Raw genomic sequence first — 19653 nt, 5'->3', positions numbered from 1 at the left:
AGGCTCTTTGAAGCCCAAACAGAGGTATGGGGATGAAAGTACTGAACCCTGAAGAAGAGGAGAAAAGCTCTGTTCTCCTCCTGTAAGGGGGGGTTTAAAAAACGTTCCTGTCAGGGCAAGCACAGAAAACAACTCAAAAAGAAGATGAATGATGCAGCATAAAACGTGGGCGGCGAGAGAAGGCGAATGATAATGGGGGGAAAAGAGAAATGAGCTTTGGGAGTGAAGAGAGGGATGTGCATTGGGGTGTTGGTGTTGACTTAGGATCAGCTATCTCTATCTCTCACCTCTCTCTCACCTCTCTCTCCCTCCACCTCTCTCTCTCTCTCTGTCCCTCCCTCTGTCTCTTTCTCTCCCTCACTCGCTCTTTCACTCAGTGTGCGACAGCATGCAGAGCTGGGGCCAGTCCGACAGGCAGGAGGAGAGAGGGGAAGTGTTCCCCTGGGATGCTGCCCTTCTGTAGACCCTGGACTCAGAGATGATCCTTCAGTGGGTGAGTCTCTTCCCTCCTCACCTCTCCTCTCCTCTCTCTCGAACTCCACTCTCTCCTCTCTCTCTAACCCCACTCTCTCCTCTCTCTCGAACCCCACTCTCTCCTCTCTCTCGAACCCCACTCTCTCCTCTCTCTCGAACCCCACTCTCTCCTCTCTCTCTAACCCCACTCTCTCCTCTCTCTCGAACCCCACTCTCTACATCCTAGTAAAAGCTTTAAAACACCCCCCCCCCCTCCTCCTCCAGGCCTTTCTGTCTATTGTGACTGTACTGTTTTCTCACTGTTAAGTTATTTAGTTAGTTATTGGTTATATATACGTTTTCTCAGGTGCCTGTTTTATAATAATATAATTATAATATTATAATGCTTTTAATTGAATACTGGTCCCCTCCTCCCTCTGTTTACGATCACTCTGGATTGTTATGCTGAGAAATTAAAAGGATGGGATGAGTGTGTTTGAAGTTCTACATTTATTGGAGAGGTTCAATATGTTGTATGTCTACAATGATGAATGATGAAAATGATGAACGCTCTCTCTCTACTACGTGTTACGCTGTGATTCACTGATAAAGAAAAAAAAAGAGGGGGGTCTGGCAAGTAAATATGCTTTGGACTTCAGCCAGTGAATTTTCAGTGGCTCGAGTTGTGGAGTTGTGGCGGTAGACACATTCAGCTCTGGAGTAGCCTGCTCTACAGTATGTTTACCTGGATACAGTCACTGGTAATAGGACAAGGTAATCATGTGGATTTTTTCATTAGAATGTGAATTGGCTTTACCCATAGGTTAGACAAGTGCTGCTTTTAAAAGGCATGTGAACTTACTTTTGCTCATATTCTCCTCTTCTGACTTAACTGAGGTAGGACGTTAGAAAGGTCGCTACTACGTCCGTGTAGTGAATTACTTCAGTTAAACAGTTTTGTTTACACTCTTATAGATCAATACATTAGCCATTGTCTTAGTATTTGATGCCTGTTTGGTGTTTCAATGAGTTTAAAGGTCGTGATGAAGACAACTCAGTAAAGATAAAATAGACACTAAATATGAAGCTTACAGATGTCTGTGCATGGTATGGGTAAACATATCTGAACAACCACACAGATTACTTCTCTATCTATCACTTTAATTCGAATTTATGGACCACGCATGAAACACAGTGGTAGTGAGGGGGAAAAAATATTAGCTTGTACCGGCATCCATGCTGCGAGCTGGGGGGGGGGGGGGGGGGGGGGGATGTTTTTGTGGACTACGTGGGGAGGCGACCGAACCCAAATACCGCAGAGGAATTAAGTCAAAACAAAACGGGACAAAGACACAGCCATGCCCATGGGGCATTCCAGCGCCGAACAGCCCTGTGTTGTCCTAAGAGCAGAGGGGGGGGGGGGGGGTACGCTCAACACAAAAACGCCCAAAGCTGGCTGATCCCCCAGGAGAAAGGCAGAACGCTGTGCTGCCTCCTGTCTGAACGAGCCGGCGCAATCCCTCAAAAGCGTCTAGTCCGTGTCAGGGGGTCACTGTCTCTCCCCCCTACAATTAGAAATTAAATTCTGTATCCAGGTGGCATCGGTGTCTGGGACGGGCATTTCATCTGGAACTAAAACTAAAGTAGGCCGCAGCACCAGTCACGTATCCAGTGCAGCGATATTGTCATGTTTAATCCCGTTAATAGTTTGGGCTGGCTGGCGAGGCATCCAGGAGGCTATCTGGGATTGAGGGCTGAGTGTCTGTCGTCGCTGAGAGGTGAAGCGAAGGGCAGAAGTCACGCACTGGGAGTCAGAGTGCTCCTAGTCCTCCCGTCACACCAGGGGGAGAGATGGCCGTGCATGTCAGCAGCTCTCCCTGATAGCGCTCCCAGTGCCCCGTCACTCAACAGCCCCAGAATTGAGATGGTGTTCACCAGTCACCTTGTGGCCTTTCAGCGCCGGAAAAGTTCACTGTGAAACCAGAACCCTTTTGTTTTTTATGGGATTAATTAGGTTTGTGTGAATTCAGAAAAACTTAAAGGATTGACTATCACATACCGACAGATAAATGAGAAATTGAAGGGGAAATTAAAGTACATATATAACTACGGATTCTGTGTTTCCTAATGGTCACACTTGATTCTCCTCGTTGAGTTTTAGTCAGTGTTGTTCTCCTGTGTGTAATAACTCACTCAGTTTAAGGGAACACCCAGCATATCACTTTCTGTCATTGTCATTCACTTCCTCACGATTTGTTTTGAAAAGCAGATGCCAGAGGAATGAGAGAGCAACAAATGGCTTCCACCCAAAGTGGCCTACGTAAGTGTGGATTTATAATAATAATAATAATAATAATAGCTTTGACTTATATAGCGCTTTTCTAAGTACCCAAAGTGGCCTACGTAACTGTCTGTGGCATTGGAGTAAAATGAAAAACATTTTAGTTTTTGGCTCGGAGTATTATCTAAGCTGTTTTCTAATCACATTTGTATCATGTTACATAGGCATTTAGACATTACTGTGTGCAGAAAGATGTATTTTCTCTGCTGTTGGTCAAGTCCAGCCTAGTCCAGATCCTCAAGCCCAGCCTAGTCCTGATCCTGAAACCTGAACACTAACAGTCTGACCTCTCCTCGCCCCCTGATCCCCCTCTCTCCCTCCTCCTCCTCCTCCTCCTATTCCTGTGGTTCAGGTATCCAGGGCGACGACAACCTCCAGTCCATGTTTGTGGGCGCAGTGATGAGGAAGATCAAGTCCCGCACCTGGAAGAAGCAGCGCTACTTCAGGCTACAGGAGGACTGCATGACCATCTGGTACAAGTCCAAGAAGGCGGGCAATGCCCACTCCACCTGTGAGTGTCCACTGTTCACGGTCCAGTGCCCACTGTCCGGCGCCCACTGTCCAGTGCCCACGGTCCAGTGCCCAGTGCCCAATGTCTACTGTCCAGTGCCCAGTGTTGTGGGGCAAAGGATGGAGGGAGACAGTCTAAGTGTGACAGTGACACAGAGTTTCCCTCTAGGTCTAGGGCATTAGGTTTGTAATTAGCATTGTAAAACATGCTTTAGACATACAGCTAAAGAGTGGGCTGCATTACCATTTTGTATAAATACCACGCTGGCCGTGCCCAGTGTTATGAGCTTTTAGACTGGCACAGATAAATACTTATCAGTCAAGTCTGAAGTGCTGCGCTGATGTGAATGAGACAGAAGCACAGTGTTTTGTGGTCATATTCCACATTAGGCGTCCTTAGGTGTTATGTACTGCATATGTAATTCAATTATAATTACAATGTATTTTTTTACATGAGCGCAAGATTTGCTTGGGGTTAGGGTCTGGCTTAGGGTTAATAATATCTTCTTAATTGAGAAGTACATGGTGTTATTCATTACCTATGTAGGTTCACTGAAAAATGGACACCTCGTGTAAAATTTGTTCATATTATAATTAGTATGTTATCAGTCATAAAAATGAAAACACACAACTTGTGGAAAAGCTCTTGACCTGATGACCGTGTTGATCTTCTCTTGTCGAGAGATCGGTCGCTCATGATGAAGATAATCCAGGACTGATGACCATGTTGAATCTGTTATTGATTGGCTGCTAAATTGCCTCTTGCATAACAGCTAGCATCACTTGTCGTCCGGTCTCAGGTCACCAGCTCGTGTACCCAGTCTCCTTGTCCATCTCGTGGCGCGCTGTCCTCACGTCCTCTCCCTGTGTGATTGTTGCCGGTGGGTATGAGGCTAGGCGGGTGAAAGCAATCCGTGACCCTCTCTGATTACCCCCACGCAGTTTTTTATGTAGATCAGTGGCCGCGCATGATGCAAGGGAGACGAGCAGAAGGATGCAATTTAAGAGTGCTGAGTTTGGCCTCTGGTGAGTTAGCAGACTTCCTCTGTAGGATTTGGTTCCAGGCCTGACGCATCAATGCTACTGTTTTTCGCTAACAAGATACGCCTCGAAGCCTTGATAAGCAGAATCAGGTGCGTTTTGTTCCGCAATGTCAAGTTACTTCAGCGGTCTCCTTAGCAGAACAAACAGTTCAATCTTAATCACATGCCATTGACTAATGACTTGGAATAGGCACTCCAAAGGCTCTCACCAAGACAACTTTGGAATGAAACTTGTTCTTGGGTTAAGGATGTGAGACTCAGAAAGATCTATAGAAGATGAGGGGAAATCTAAACTCCTTATGAAAACCTACTAAAACCCCTGAGAGACAATCTTCTTCTTCTTCGTGGGGCGCAGTGGTACAGGAGGTAGAGAAGTCGTTTAGTAAGCAGAAGGTTGCTAGTTCGATTCCCTGTCGAAGCGTCCTTGAGCAAGACACTGAACCCCTAATTGCTCCTGATGTGCCAGTGTGCCATCAGTGTAAAATGTAAAATGTGTAAACATCCTTGTAAGTCACACATATGTAAGTCGCTTTGGATAAAAGCGTCTGCTAAATGACTAAATGTAAATGTCTTCTTCTTCTTCTTCTTCTTCTTCTTCTTCTTCTTCTTCTTCTTCTATTCTGGATCTTTCCACCTGGCTCCTCATTCCTCACCTTATCCCTTTCTTTCTCTATATTATGTATATCTTTCTCCCCCCATCCTCTCTCTCCTCTCGTTCTCTTCCTCTCTCTCTCTTTTTCTCTATCCCCCTCTCTCTCCTCTCCTTCTCTCTCCTCTCTCTCTCCGTCTCTCCCCCTGGAAGTACAATATTGCCAAAGCATAAAATCTAACTTATAATGATAACAATAATTAAAAAGATAACAATAATTAAAGAAATTGATAAACAAAATTATGAAGATTTTTTTCTCTATGTATGTTTGTTAACTCACAACAAATGGCTTCTATTCTTGAGAAGTAGGTTTCTCTAATGTTTTTGTATTTGTTACATTCCTCATCCTCGTCCACCCCATTGCTACAGTGAGTGCAGAGTCTGTCTTCTCGAGGTAGCCATGCTTGCCTGTGTCTAGCCTTTTTAATGGCAAGGCTACGTTCACTGAGTCTGTATCTTGTCATCAACTGTCGGCCAAAGCTTTATTGAAGGGTTAAATTGAAAAATGTATCATATAATATGATTTGCGTGCTTTTTCTGTTAATTGCGTTGTCAAATGGGCTGGAATTAGAAATTGGTAAACCTAAATAACTGAAATCTTTGACGTGTTCAAGAGTGTTTCCACCAATAATACATTTGTATTTATTGTTTAACTTAAAATGTGTTCTCTGGAAAACCATATTTTATCATTGGAATGACCTAAGTAGTACTGTACTCCTCTAGAACAGAGAGGCTGTCCTGTGGTCCCTCTGCGGTAGGTGACAGCAGCAGGGCATCTGCTTAGAGCAGGCATTTCACTTCCCTCCCCATTAGGTCTAGACCAGGTGAGAAAGACCTTTCTAGCTTTGTGGCTAAATGTTTTATATAAATATTAAATAAAGTTGGGCTCAGGCAGCAGCCTTGTTGGACTCCCTTCATCTGTTGGAAATAGTCTGTTTGTCTAACACGCATCTCTCTTTCCTTATCTCCAGTCTGTTTGTCTAACACGCGTCTCTCTTTCCTCATCTCCAGTCTGTTTGTCTAACACGCATCTCTCTTTCCTCATCTCCAGTCTGTTTGTCTAACACGCGTCTCTCCTCATCTCTAGTCTGTTTGTCTAACACGCGTCTCTCTTTCCTCATCTCCAGTCTGTTTGTCTAACACGCATCTCTCTTTCCTTATCTCCAGTCTGTTTGTCTAACACGCATCTCTCTTTCCTCATCTCCAGTCTGTTTGTCTAACACGCGTCTCTCTTTCCTCATCTCCAGTCTGTTTGTCTAACACGCATCTCTCTTTTCTTCATTTCCAGTCTGTTTGTCTAACACGCATCTCTCTTTCCTCATCTCCAGTCTGTTTGTCTAACACGCATCTCTCTTTCCTCATCTCCAGTCTGTTTGTCTAACACGCATCTCTCCTTCCTCATCTCCAGTCTGTTTGTCTAACACGCATCTCTCTTTCCTCATCTCCAGTCTGTTTGTCTAACACGCATCTTTCTTTTCTTCATTTCCAGTCTGTTTGTCTAACACGCATCTCTCTTTTCTTCATCTCCAGTCTGTTTGTCTAACACGCGTCTCTCCTCATCTCTAGTCTGTTTGTCTAACACGCATCTCTCTTTCCTCATCTCCAGTCTGTTTGTCTAACACGCATCTCTCTTTTCTTCATTTCCAGTCTCGGTGAGTGATGTGGAGGCCGTGAGGGAGGGGCACCAGTCTGAGGTGCTTCTGAGCATCTCCGACGAGTTCCCTCCCAACCGCTGCTTCACCCTGGTGTTCCGCGGCCGCCGTGGCAACCTGGACCTGGTGGCCGATTCGGCCGAGGAGGCGCAGTCATGGATCAAGGGCATGCGCAAACTCATCGAGAACGTGGAGAACATGGGACAGCGGGAGAAACTTGACCAGTATCCCTTTAATGAAACAGAAAATACAGGACATACTACCTACACTTACGTATGATAGTTGCTTACACTGCTGTATTTAGTTACTCGTAGTATAGTTACTACTAACAATAGCTATAGTAAGTTACTAATAGTTAGTGAGACTGATAGGGAAGAGATAAAGTAGATCTAAAGCAGATCTAAGGCCTTTAGAGTTGGGAAGATTACTTTTGAAATGTAATAAGTAACAGATTACTAGTACCCTGTTAAAAATCTTATAAGTTATGTATTTTTTCTTAAACTACTTAATCAAAGCAATGTAACTTATTAGATCTGATTGCTTTTGATAACTTTTTGATTGGCAGACGAGAGGCGGTGCAAATTCAAATGAGTGGAGCCTGTCTAGACGGCAAAAAGATGCAAAGCAACAGAATGAATGTTCATATCAGCTTTAAAGCTGTTTACCAAAAATAATATATTCAAATGTAACTCCTTTGTAATCACCAACATTTTGATTATAACTGTTAATGAATTACAAAACGTTTTCTCAGTAACTGTAACAGATTAGAATTACATTTATTTTGTAATTGAATGAGGGAAACTCAGTTACATGTTACTAGTTACTTCCCAACCGTGATCCCCTTCAGGGTCAACAGCTGTGGTCTAAAAAGGTTCAAGCCTCTATTGTACATTCATAGATAGATTGTGTTGACAGTTTGGTGTCCGAGTTTCCTTGACTTGCTCACCAGATGGATCTGTGATTGGTTTAAGAAAGCGGACAAGAACAAAGACGGACGCATGAACTTTAAGGAGGTGCAGGACCTGTTGAAGATGATGAATGTGGACATGAACGAGCATCATGCTCTTCGGCTCTTCACGGTAAGACAATAGCGCTGGCTCACAAATGCGGCACATCCATTCACAGCACAGTCAGGATTAAATGGGCATTACACTGCCATAATTCACAGCAGTCATGAGTAAATGGGCATTACACTGTCATAATCCACAGCACAGTCATGACTAAATTGCCAGAAGACATTTAGTGCACTTGTTTCTCATTAACAACAAAAATTTGTGTGCAGTAATGTACATGCAGTAATGTCAATATATTGGTAAAGGTAGCAGTCAATTTGTCAGTTGTCAGAAAACATTATTTTTACATTGTAATGCATGTTATTTCATTTATTGGCTTCTCATTCATTTTGACAAGGCTAACATGGTTAATGTGTAGTGTTAATGCATGGCTCCAATTAAGCACTGTGTTAGAATCATGCTGAAGTCATCATGTGTCCTTGTTTCAGGGAAATTAAACGTTGCTTGATCATAACTGCCTCCGTAAGGTTTCACCTGTTGTTTGACATAGTATTTTGGACTTGGATCAAAGGCATTGGATGGGATACCCTGTGAAACTCCCTCCCTGAAATAATAATGATCGTCATGTGAAGACGACCTCAGTGCTTTGGCAGGTTTCCTTTACCTGTCGGTGTGTGTTACAGATGGCCGATAAGTCCCAGACAGGGTCGTTGGAGGGCGATGAGTTCGTGCTCTTCTACAAGATGCTGACACAGAGGGAAGATGTGGTGCGCATTTTCCAGGATTACTCGGGCGACGGCCAGAAGCTCACCCTGCGCGACCTGGAGGACTTCCTGCGGGAGGAGCAGCTGGAGACCGAGGCCGTGCAGCAGCGAGCCCTGGAGCTCATTGAACGCTACGAACCCTCCGACACCGGTACCAATCACAGCCGCACAGCACACGAGTACCAATCAGAACCGCACAGCCACTTTTTGGGAGCTCTGGCATTCTCATTATTTCAGGCTTTAACATGAATGCATCTTTTTGTGTTGTTGGCCTTCTCACTCCATAGTGGAGCATAGGCCATCTGTAGCGAGTATCCACTTGTTCTCGATGTTTCAGCAATCCGGAAAATCCACTGAGCGTGGGATTGGCCCACCCAGCTTCAGTTTACAGCACCTGGTCTCCCATCCAAGTACTAACCAGGCCTGGCACTGCTTAGCTTCTGAGGTGGTACAAGATCAGGCGTGCTCAGTGTGGTATGGCTGTAAGCCCAAAAACTGTGTAGGTTCTATGAATATGGGTTTGAGCACTCTTAGTTCATTCATAACTTGGTGCTGATAGCACACAGCACGCATGGAACTGCCTGAGCTTTATTCATCCCAAGAGGCCCAGGCCCTCTAATTACTGCACCTGTACTTCGCATTTCAACATTTTTGGAAAGAAGACATAGAATACTACCATTCATCTAACTGTTAATCTTATGATTGCAACATAATGGATCAAACACAAGTGATGGTTACTCCCCAGCGATTTCAACCTTTTAATTTGGTAGTTTTTGATTGGATAGCTTCCCTTGTTTTGGATACATTGCTCTCATAAGCAACCTATAACTCAAAACTGACACTGCTATGAACGTGTGCTAACAACGTTCAGGCAACACAGGTGTGAGACTGCAGCTTTATTCACGGCACCAGGGAAATAGTAATATGTTCCTCATGTTTCTCGTTAGAACAAGGAATTCGCGAATGCACCAAAATGAATATTGCAGTCCTAATTTTCAGACAGAAAGGAAGAGCATATCCTTCAAACTTACACACAGCACAAAAGAAGACGTATCTCTACCAAGCACCTAAAGGTGTTAAACACAAAACTGAACCTACAAATGTTTTAGTCTCACACACTTCCGTAATATATCTCATCCACAGCTAAGATGCTCCAGGCCATGTCTATCGACGGCTTCCTGATGTACCTGGGCTCCGCCGAGGGCTCCATCTCCGACCCCAAGCACCAGGGCGTCTACCAGGACATGACCCTGCCCCTGTGCCACTACTTCATCTCCTCGTCCCACAACACCTACCTGCTTGAGGACCAGCTCAGAGGCCACAGCAGCGTGGAGGGCTACATCCGGTGAGGTGACTCAGGGGGCAGGGCGGATTAAGTGATAATTAAATTAAATTAAATTAAATTCAGTTCAGTTCAGTTCAGTTCAATTCAATTCAATTCAATTCAATTCAATTCAATTCAATTCAGTTCAATTCAGTTCAGTTCAATTCAGTTCAATTCAAGTGAATTTTATTTATATAGCCAAAACAATAAGATTGTCTCAAGGCGCTTTACAGAGCCCAAGTGATAACATATCGACTGTTGATTTGGTGCAAAATAATGTTTTTTTATATTATTTGTGAAAATACATTTCACAGAATAGTGGTTATTTGATTCTGGATTGTTTTTCTCCAAATTGTACTTGGACTTTGTTCATTCTCAGTCGACGATGTAGTGATACCATGCATCGTGAGAGTGCAGTGTTTAGGAAAACTAATCGCAGAACTAAGGCAGCCAGTCTTTCCCCCTCTGAGGCACACACACACACACACACACATACACACACCAGAGAAGTAGCGGTGGTATGTTTTTTCATGTTTTTATGTATAGTAGTTTCCGAGGTCTCTAATTTGATTCTCAATCCTAATCCTGCTGGCTCCTGACCCTAACCTGCTCTGCTCTCTGAACTCTAACGAGGCTCGTGATTAGCACAACATACCAGATTCTGCTCCTCAAGAACAGTATAATTACACTGACTGTCCTGTACAAGAGGCTCTGTATCCTTGTCTGACATTTCTGGGTGTGAATTGTGTCAAATCAACAATTCAGTGGCAGGTTACTTTTTCATAGGATCCATAATTGTCAATTGTCAGCAAAATGCAGTCACTTTGATATGAAACACACCAGGTTTTTGGTGCTACTCCTGATCCTCTTCATCAGAGAGTGTCACAGGCATCTAGAGTCAGGTGACACAGGCATCTGCTTCCATCACTCCTCGCCAATGGCAACTGCCTCCATCACTCCTCGCCAATGGCAACTGTCAACTCGGAATACTAAATTATGAATTGCAAACTATCAAAATATTGGCAAGCTGAGAGGCTGATGTGTCACCTGACTCTAGATGGCACGGAGCGTGTACACCTGATCTGATGTGACAGTAATTGATGTGTGTGTGTGTCTGTGTTGGCCCGGGTGTATGTACACAGTCCTGACTAAGCAAATAAGAAACAAAAACAAGGTGGCTTGGACTATTCCAGCCAATCAACACGTTGCTTCAGGAACACAGAATGGTGGGGAGTAATTCGATTGGCTGTTGAGATGAAATATCAACAATATTTTGTCAGAGTGGCAGACCACACCTTTAACCCGATCTGACAGTGATTGATGACTGTGTGTGTGTGTGTGTGTGTGTGTGTGTGTGTGTGTGTGTGTGTGTCTTTGTGTCTGTGTGCGTGTGTGTGTGTGTGTGTGTGTGTGTGTGTGTGTGTGTGTGTGTGTGTGGGCGCAGGGCTCTAAAGCGGGGATGCCGTTGTGTGGAGGTGGACTGCTGGGATGGACCTAATGGGGAGCCCATCGTTTACCACGGGCACACTTTCACCTCCAAGATCCTCTTCAAGGACGTGGTCATCGCCCTGGGTAGCTACGCCTTCAAGGTGCACCTTCTTCTTGTTTTGATCTTCTGTCTACTAAGGGGTGTCGGGGGAGCCCAATGTTTGGACTAACCCTTTAAGACACATATGTGTTATCGGTTAGGGTAGTGCTCATCAACGCCCCTGGGTCCCTCTGCCCTGCATGTTTTCATTCTTCCCTGCGCTGCATACCTGACTGAACTCATCAGTGGCCCCCACTACGCTAATCAAGAGTTAGCCCACAACTACACTGACTTTAACCAGGTGTGCTAGGAGCTAGGAGCTCAAAGACCCGGCCACATCCGCACCCCCAGCACAGTCTCCTGCTCCACTAGTGAATGCGCTTCAATACAAACTTCACACTCTATTCTAGCCAATCAACATGTGGCCACGGGAGCATGGAAGGAAGAAGGGTAATTTGATTGGCTGTTCAGCTCAAACATCAACAACGTTTTGCCAGAATAGAGGACCTCATCTCTAGCACACGTGTGTCTATCGGTTAGGGCAGTGCTTGTCAATGCTAACAGTACGCACTTTTTTGTTGAATTCGAAATTCCCAAGCTGTCTGCCCAGTGTATGCTCTCCTAGAAAACTGTAGTGTTCACATATAGTCTTGGCTCTGTAAGTGGGAAACATATCAAGTGAACAGCAGCGAGCCATGCGCTATTCCAGCCAATCAACACATTACTTCTGGAGCAGGTTTTCACCAGAATGGACTAAACCTTTAAGACAGCTATGTGTTATCCATTAGGGTAGTGCTCATCAACGCCCCTGGGTCCCTCTGCCCTGCATGTTTTCATTCTTCCCTGCGCTGCATACCTGACTGAACTTATCAGTGGGCCCCACTATGCTAATCAAGAGTTAGCCCACAACTATACTGACTTTAACCAGGTGTGCTAGGAGCTGGCTTAGACAGGAGACAGGCCGGGTGGAGGGGCTCTGTGTGAGGGATGGAGAACCTCTGGGTCTGGGAGGTAGGAGAGTGATTGGGTGGCAGTTGAGTTCAGCACTGCATTTGCCCCAAAGACCTGGTGAACGAGTGCCCGAGTTATGCCCTCGATGCCCACCTGTTCACATGCAATCGATCAGGTCAGATGGGTGGGAAAGTGGGTCTAGGCAGGCAGCGGGCGGGCGGGCGGGGGATGGGAGGGCATGCAACATGATCGTGCCAGCTCGACCCCTGACCCCTGTCTACCTGAGTGGAGCACACTACTGTATGGCGGGTGTAACCTTTCCACAGCCACAATACGCCATTTTTAATAATTTATATACTCCCTCTCTCTCTCTCTCATTCTTTTTCGAATACATTCACACGCACGCACACACACACACACACACACACACACACACACACACACACATGCACACACTTCCTCTCTTTCACTCTTATACACACACTGTCTTTCTCTTGCTTCCACACACACACACACATACACACACACACACACACACACACACACATTCTGTGCTCGCAGGTGTCAGAGTACCCCGTCATATTGTCCATTGAGAACCACTGCAGTGTGGAACAACAGAGAGTCATGGCCCAACACCTCAACCAGATCCTGGGTGACATGCTCCTCAAGAGCACGGTGGACGGCAACACAACCAACAGCTTCCCGTCTCCTGAGGTGAGCCAGTCCCCCCTGACCTCCAGATGCAACCAATCAGCTAAGCTTAGAATGGATCTGGTCTGGACCTGCCCTGCTCTGACGTAGATTCACACTCACGGATCAGGAACGAGTTGCCCTGTCCTCTCTACTTTCCCATCTTGCCCAGTGCCAGCCTTCGTTACTAGTAGGATGAACGAACCAGTGCTGTTACCTTCACTTTCAGCTTCTTCCCCCCTGGGGGTACAGTGCTATACGATCTGTACGTGCAACAAGGGAACAGTGAATTATTAAAGCGCCCAATATTGTTCCCCCCTACATAAGTACACAATAGGGTTTGGGGGCAGCATGACCTGTGCTCGGAGTATGACTGGTGCACATTCAGCCTGGTTTCTGTGAGGTAACAAAGGATGGAATGGAATGGAGAGGATGGAAAGTTCCGGGCTCAAGAGTAATTCTATTTGAATGGGGAGAGCAAGAGGGTCGAGACGTTACATCACAGTCTGGATTGGCTCAGTGTTTCATGCAATTAAGTGAAGTAACACTAAATTGTAGAGCCCCTTGTTCAGCATTAGGGTAGCCTGATATACTTAAGAGAAGTAACACCAAATTGTAGAGCCCGTGTTCAGCATAGGGGTAGCCTGATAACACTTTATTGAGTTCATGTTATAGCTATATGTCTATACGTGTGTATAATTGGTATACCATATGCATTTACATGTAGACAGACAATACGTACATTATAGAATGGGTAACCTGCATAGATCTTATACATTCAGGTATGCTTTCAATAGTATATGCATTAGCATATCCAATGGTATGCTTTCAATAGTATATGCATTAAGACATCCAATGGTATGCTTTCAATAGTATATGCATTAACACATCCAATGGTATGCTTTCAATAGTATATGCATTTACACATACAATGGTATGCGTTAAATAGTGTGTGCATCTCCCCCTGCAGTGCTATGCATTGAATTATGTGTGTGTGTGTGTGTGTGTGTGTGTGTGTGTGTATGTGTGTATGTGTATGTGTGTGTGTGTGTGTGTGTGTGTGTGTGTGTGTGTATGTGTGTGTGTGTGTGTATGTGTGTGTGTGTGTGCAGGACCTGAAGGGCAGGATCCTGCTGAAGGGGAAGAAGATTGGCGGTCTGGAGGGGAGCATGAGTGGTGTGGCGGAGGACTCGCTGACCGGGGAGGTGAGTGACGAAGATGAGGGTGCAGACATTGACGAGGACAACCATCACAACGACAGCATCCGTCGTCGCACAAAAGTGAGTATGGGACGCACCATCCATTTACATTTAGTCATTTGGCAGATGCTTTTGTCCAAAGCGATGTACAAGGGAGAGCAATAGAGACCTAGTGTAACAATAAATACTATTTTACATAAGAATTAGAAAAAAAGTGCAGGAATGTAACTGCTGTAGGTGCAAGTTAAGTACTAGTAGAAGTGCAAGTTGTGAAGGGAGGTGCTCTCTGAAGAGTTGGGTCTTCAAGAGCTTCTTAAAGGTAGAGAGGGACGCCCCTGCTCTGGTAGTGCTAGGCAGCTCTTTCCACCAACGTTGAACTACGAATGAGTATAGTCTAGATTGCCGTACTTGCACAGGCAGCAGTGCTAAACGACGCTCATTAGATGAGCGCGGCATCCTGGGGGTAACATTTGATCTTACAAGAGCATTTAGGTAGATGGGAGCAGAACCAGCAAACACTCTGTAAGCAAGCATAAGTGACTTGAACTTGATGCGAGCAGCTACAGGCAGCCAGTGGGGCTCAATGAGGGGTGACGTGTGCCCTCTTGGGTTGGTTGAACACCAGACGCGCCGCATGTTCTGGATCATCTGTAGTAGTTTGTAGTTGTAGTTTCACCACGCATGCCGGCAGGCCCGTTAGGAGGATGTTGCAGTAGTCAAGGCGGGAACTCACCAAGGTTTGCACCAGCAGATGGGTGGCATACTGGGTTAAGTACGGCCTGATTTTGCATAGCGCAAAGCGGCACGACCGGGAGACAGAGGCAATGTGGGCAGTGAATGTCAGTTGGTCATCAATAATGACAGAGATTTCTTGCTGTTTTGGAAGGAACAAGAGATAAGGAGTCAATATTGATATTGATGTTGTGGTGGATGGCCTGTTTGGCTGGAAAGACCATCAGTTCCGTTTTAGCCAGATTCAGCTGAAGGTGGTGATTCTTCATCCATGTGGATATATCATCACCATCCATACCCCAACTCCTGCAACTGCTCCCCCCACCCCAAGGTCCTCTGAGTTACGCAAGCCTTTACCTTATCCACACTTGACTGTTCTAGATCAGGGGTTTTCAACTGGTTTTGTCCCAGGGGACCACCATTCTGACCAGAAAGTAATTTGCGGCCCACTGATGTGCCTGCACGCGCGTGCGTGTTTGTAACCGCCGCCGCCACGCCCCCTCCCCCTACACAGATATTCTGCCTATAACACTTAAATGTGAAATTAACAGGGTACATCGCTAGCCACCGCCACGCCCCCTCCCCCTGCACAGATATTCTGCCTATAACACTATATTTTCATGATATTCAAGAGTGATCTGGAAATGTGTTGAAATATCAAAGCGAATTTATAAAAATAAAAAAATTCAATGGTGAATTGATCAACATAGGCTCATGTCGCGGACCCCCTGCAATGCCGTCGCGGACCACCACGGGGCCACGGACCCCCGGTTGAAAACCCCTGTTCTAGATAGTCAGATTCAGGTCTTGCTTACATCAGTTCCACAGCCCATGCCTTGCGTAACAGGTCTAGTATACTCCAGGCTCTTATTATGCAAGCAGGACTGGATGGAAAATTCCGTCGGACATTAGAAAACGTCACCTAGTGTCTGTTTTCTATATTCCCACCTGAAGGTGACCCAGGATGGACATATACACCACGATAAACAGACTTTATCAGAGCTGCAATCTCATTGGCTAGTATTTTACCAGCAGTTCCACTAGCTTTACCTCATAAAAGAGCAGTGGATACAAGTGAGGGGTGTGGTGAGATGGATCTCCTCTGAATGCAACAGAGAGAGAGAGAGAAAGAGAGGGGAGATAGAGAGAGAAAGAGAGGGGAGATAGAGAGAGAGAAAGAGAGGGGAGATAGAGACAGAGAGCAGGAGTAGGCACGTGATAGAGAGAGAGATCTGTTGTCAGTGTTATGTGAACAGAGGAATGGAGATAAGGTTGAGATGACTAATAGCAGTCCTCTCTCTCTCTCTCTATTCTCTCCCTTCCTCTCCATGCCTGTGCCATGTAGCCATGTGAGAGAGAGAGCGAGAGAGAGAGAGAGAGAGAGAGAGAGAGAGAGCGTTGCGGCGGAGTAGCTCCTTTCGACATGCTGCCCTGTCACTTGAGCCTTTGAACCGTGGTAATTGCAGTCAGGGACGAGCTCCGTTTCATAATCGCACGGAAACCGGAGATGTTCTCTATCATTTTACATATGGACCGGTTCATTTCTTTAGATTTCGGTCTGTGGCGCTCTCAGTACACACATACACACAAGTGGAAAACAAGGTGGCCACCTCTAGATGCCCAGATCTGGTTTGGCTTTGGCGCTAATCCAGCAGTATTAGCCTCTGTATGGTTAGTGTGCCGTTTTTCAACCACCTCTACTGTGGGTGACCCTGGGCTTGTGCCAGTGTGCCAGTGAATGCCTCACCGAGCCCAGCTTTCATTGGCCGCGTTTGACAGCTGTTTGACAGACAGACAGCGAGCTGCAAGTCTGCTCCAGAGGAAAGGAGAGGGGATCGGCTTTCCGCAATGGGGCAGGTGGTGATCGCAGGGAGCCCCGCTAATGATTTTGGCTCCACGCCCCTGTGGCACAGGCCCAGCCTCACTGTCTCACGTCCGTCAGACTACTATGGATGACCTACTATGAAGCAAAAGAGGGGTATCACAATGGATGTGTTCCCTCTTGGAAAAGACAGGGACACCAAAAAAACAGGTCTCGCTAATGCTAATTTATGTTTAAGCTATCAGGCACATTGAAGTACATGTTACATTTACATGTATTCATTTAGAAAATGCTTTTCTCCAAAGAGATTTCCAGTACAGATTGGTCAGGGTGTACATATTATTAGTCTACATGCTGACCTTGAGAATCAGACCCATGACCTTCATGTTATTAGCACCTTGCTCCACTAACAGCCTATCGATTGTCTTCTCTTCACAGAAGTCAAAGCAGCACCTGTCCAAGGAGCTGTCTGACTTTGTAGTGTACTGCAAGAGCGTGCATTTCAACAGCTTCAAGCACTCCCGAAACCACGCCAAATTCTATGAGATCTCCTCCTTCACAGAGTCCAAGGCCCGGAAGTACATGAGGGAGGCAGGTGGGCGGCCATTTTCTCATCCTGCCAGTAGAACTGAGAGCTGGACCCTGAGAAATGTCGGCCTTGGGCCCTATCTCACCTGTTTGTGTTATGACATTGTGTGTGTCTTGATCAGGAGCTGAATTTGTGAATCACAACGCAAGACAGCTCTCCAGAATCTACCCAAGTGGGATGCGAACAGACTCCTCAAACTTTAACCCACAGGACATGTGGGGTGTAGGTTGCCAAATTGGTAAGGATATTTATTTATTCATTTGTTTGTTTAGTTTACACCAGAATAATCGTATTGCTCTGCAGACAGAGATCTATTCATGAGATATTACTGATTCTCTCGTTGCGAACGTTTCTGCACACTCTAGTTGCCCTGAACTTCCAGACAGCTGGGGTCGAGATGGACCTAAACGATGGACTTTTCAGTCAAAATGGCCGCTGTGGCTACATCCTGAAACCGGAGTTCATGAGGAGCGCGGAGAGAGGGTTCGATCCAGATCACCCCCAGAACTACGATGGATACCAGCCCCTCAAGCTTTCCATACAGGTACGAACCAATGTGTTAGTCACTTACACTAAAGACGTATAAGTACCTGTTCATTTACTGAGGAACAAACAGGGATGAGTTAATCATCGGTGCACTGGCATCATGTAATTTCTATGCCAGTGAATTCTGTAATTAATGTTTTTCTGAATTATAGCACGAGTTAAAAACACACTCTCACACATCACTCATCACTCTTTCTCATTCACAGGTGATAAGTGGTCAGCAGCTTCCGAAGGTTAATATTAAAGAGGGGTCCATTGTAGACCCTTTGGTAAGGGTGGAGATCTATGGAGTTCCCCTGGACCATGCCAAGCAAGAGACCAGATACATTGACAACAACGGTAGGGGTCTGACAAATCTTGTATCATATTTATGTGGTACATTATATTATTAAGCTTTACCTACTGTAAAAAAAAAAAAGAAAAGAAAAAAACAGTAAATGAGGTGAAAAACTGGAATTGAATGGCCGGCAGTGTTTGCTCCCCTAAATATGAGAGCAGTGTCTGTCATTTGCACACACTTTCACAAGTTGTTCATTAATCCAAACAGGAAGTTTACACAGTTAATTTCCTGTGTAAAAATGTATTATGTATTATGGCTTTTCACACTTTATGCAATGCTGCCTCTTACTCCCATGAACACCCTGTAAATTCTTCTAACTCATAACATTGTGTTCGCTGGTCACAGGGTTTAATCCAGTGTGGTACGACACTCTTAGCTTCACCATCCACACCCCTGAGCTAGCTCTGGTGCGCTTCGTGGTGGAGGACTACGACAAGACATCCAAGAATGATTTTGTAGGGCAGTACACCTTGCCCTTCTTGTGCATTCAACAAGGTAAGCGATCACCATAAACTTCATCTATAGCACTGATTCTACTGTTGACTAGAAACCCAACTAGTCTAAGCGCTAATCTCAAGTACCTATAATGCATACAGAGTCTTCATATATACGGTACTTCTCTGTCTTGTGTCTTGTATGCATTTCAATTGTGCTTTCACCACAAACCTAACCCAAGTTTGGTGTGTAAACCTGTCAACCTGTTGGAGAGCAAGCAAGCAGTGTGTAAAGCTGTTGGTCTCTCTGTCTCCATCTTCTCCAGGGTACCGGCACATTCAGCTGCTGTCCAAAGACGGGACTAGCATTCCTCCCTCTTCGCTGTTTGTGAATATCAGAATCACCAAGATCACGTGATGCTGCTGCAACATCGGCTCAACACCAACTCACGAATCCAATCTGACACACGAAGACTTACAAGCAGTCATCGTCTACTTGGATCATGTCTTTCTTTAAGCAATAAATGGCAGGAAGACAGACAGACAGACATATAAACACAGACAGACAGACAGACAGACAGACAGACAGACATATAAACACAGACAGACAGACAGACAGACATATAAAGACAGACAGACAGACAGACAGACAGACAGACAGACAGACAGACAGACAGACAGACATATAAACACAGACAGACGTAGCTGAGTGTGTAGCAATCCTGTGGTAGTGGAAATTAAACAGACAAGTAAAATCTTCCATTTCATTATAAACCGAGTGTACATCAAAAATATTTGCGCCAAAGTTTTTTGTAGCTCTTTAATGACTAAGCTGTGTGGTTTTGCTTTAGAAGTAGTTCTGCCTTAATCATCCTGGGTATCCTGCTATATCTTTAGTATGCCCAGGGCCATACTCACTGCAAATATAGAGTTTGACAATCATTTTGTCACTACATGTCCCTCTTCGAAGGTTTCAGCTTTATGATGACAAAATGTAAATGTTGACAAAAATAATATTGTAATGAAATGGACTAATTACAAGTTAAAGGTGTGCATTTAATCTGAACATAACT

The 19653-nt window shown here is 45.2% G+C and overlaps 1 protein-coding gene across 2 annotated transcripts; it reads left to right on the top strand.

Annotated features, from left to right (window-relative positions):
• Positions 1 to 350: 350 nt before the first annotated feature.
• On the top strand, positions 351 to 19183 carry plcd4a (phospholipase C, delta 4a). 2 transcript variants are annotated; one of them, XM_031558968.2, is made up of 16 exons: positions 351 to 493; positions 2723 to 2773; positions 3147 to 3305; positions 6644 to 6872; positions 7598 to 7727; positions 8345 to 8576; positions 9569 to 9770; positions 11194 to 11338; positions 12790 to 12942; positions 14031 to 14198; positions 17110 to 17266; positions 17382 to 17498; positions 17626 to 17804; positions 18013 to 18145; positions 18492 to 18641; positions 18907 to 19183. In XM_031558968.2, the coding sequence occupies exons 2-16, from the start codon at positions 2734 to 2736 to the stop codon at positions 18996 to 18998; spliced, it is 2286 nt and encodes a 761-aa protein (XP_031414828.1). In that variant the 5' UTR covers positions 351 to 493; positions 2723 to 2733; the 3' UTR covers positions 18999 to 19183. The 2 variants fall into 2 exon arrangements, with proteins under 2 accessions (XP_031414828.1, XP_012684724.2); XM_012829270.3 differs by having other exon boundaries at positions 2720 to 2773.
• The last annotated feature ends 470 nt before the right edge of the window (positions 19184 to 19653 follow it).

Source organism: Clupea harengus, chromosome 21, assembly GCF_900700415.2.
Source record: "Clupea harengus chromosome 21, Ch_v2.0.2, whole genome shotgun sequence".
In the NCBI taxonomy this organism is placed as follows: Eukaryota; Metazoa; Chordata; class Actinopteri; order Clupeiformes; family Clupeidae; genus Clupea; species Clupea harengus.
Note: the sequence above shows the minus strand (reverse complement) of the source record. Positions and strands in the feature narration are given on the sequence as shown.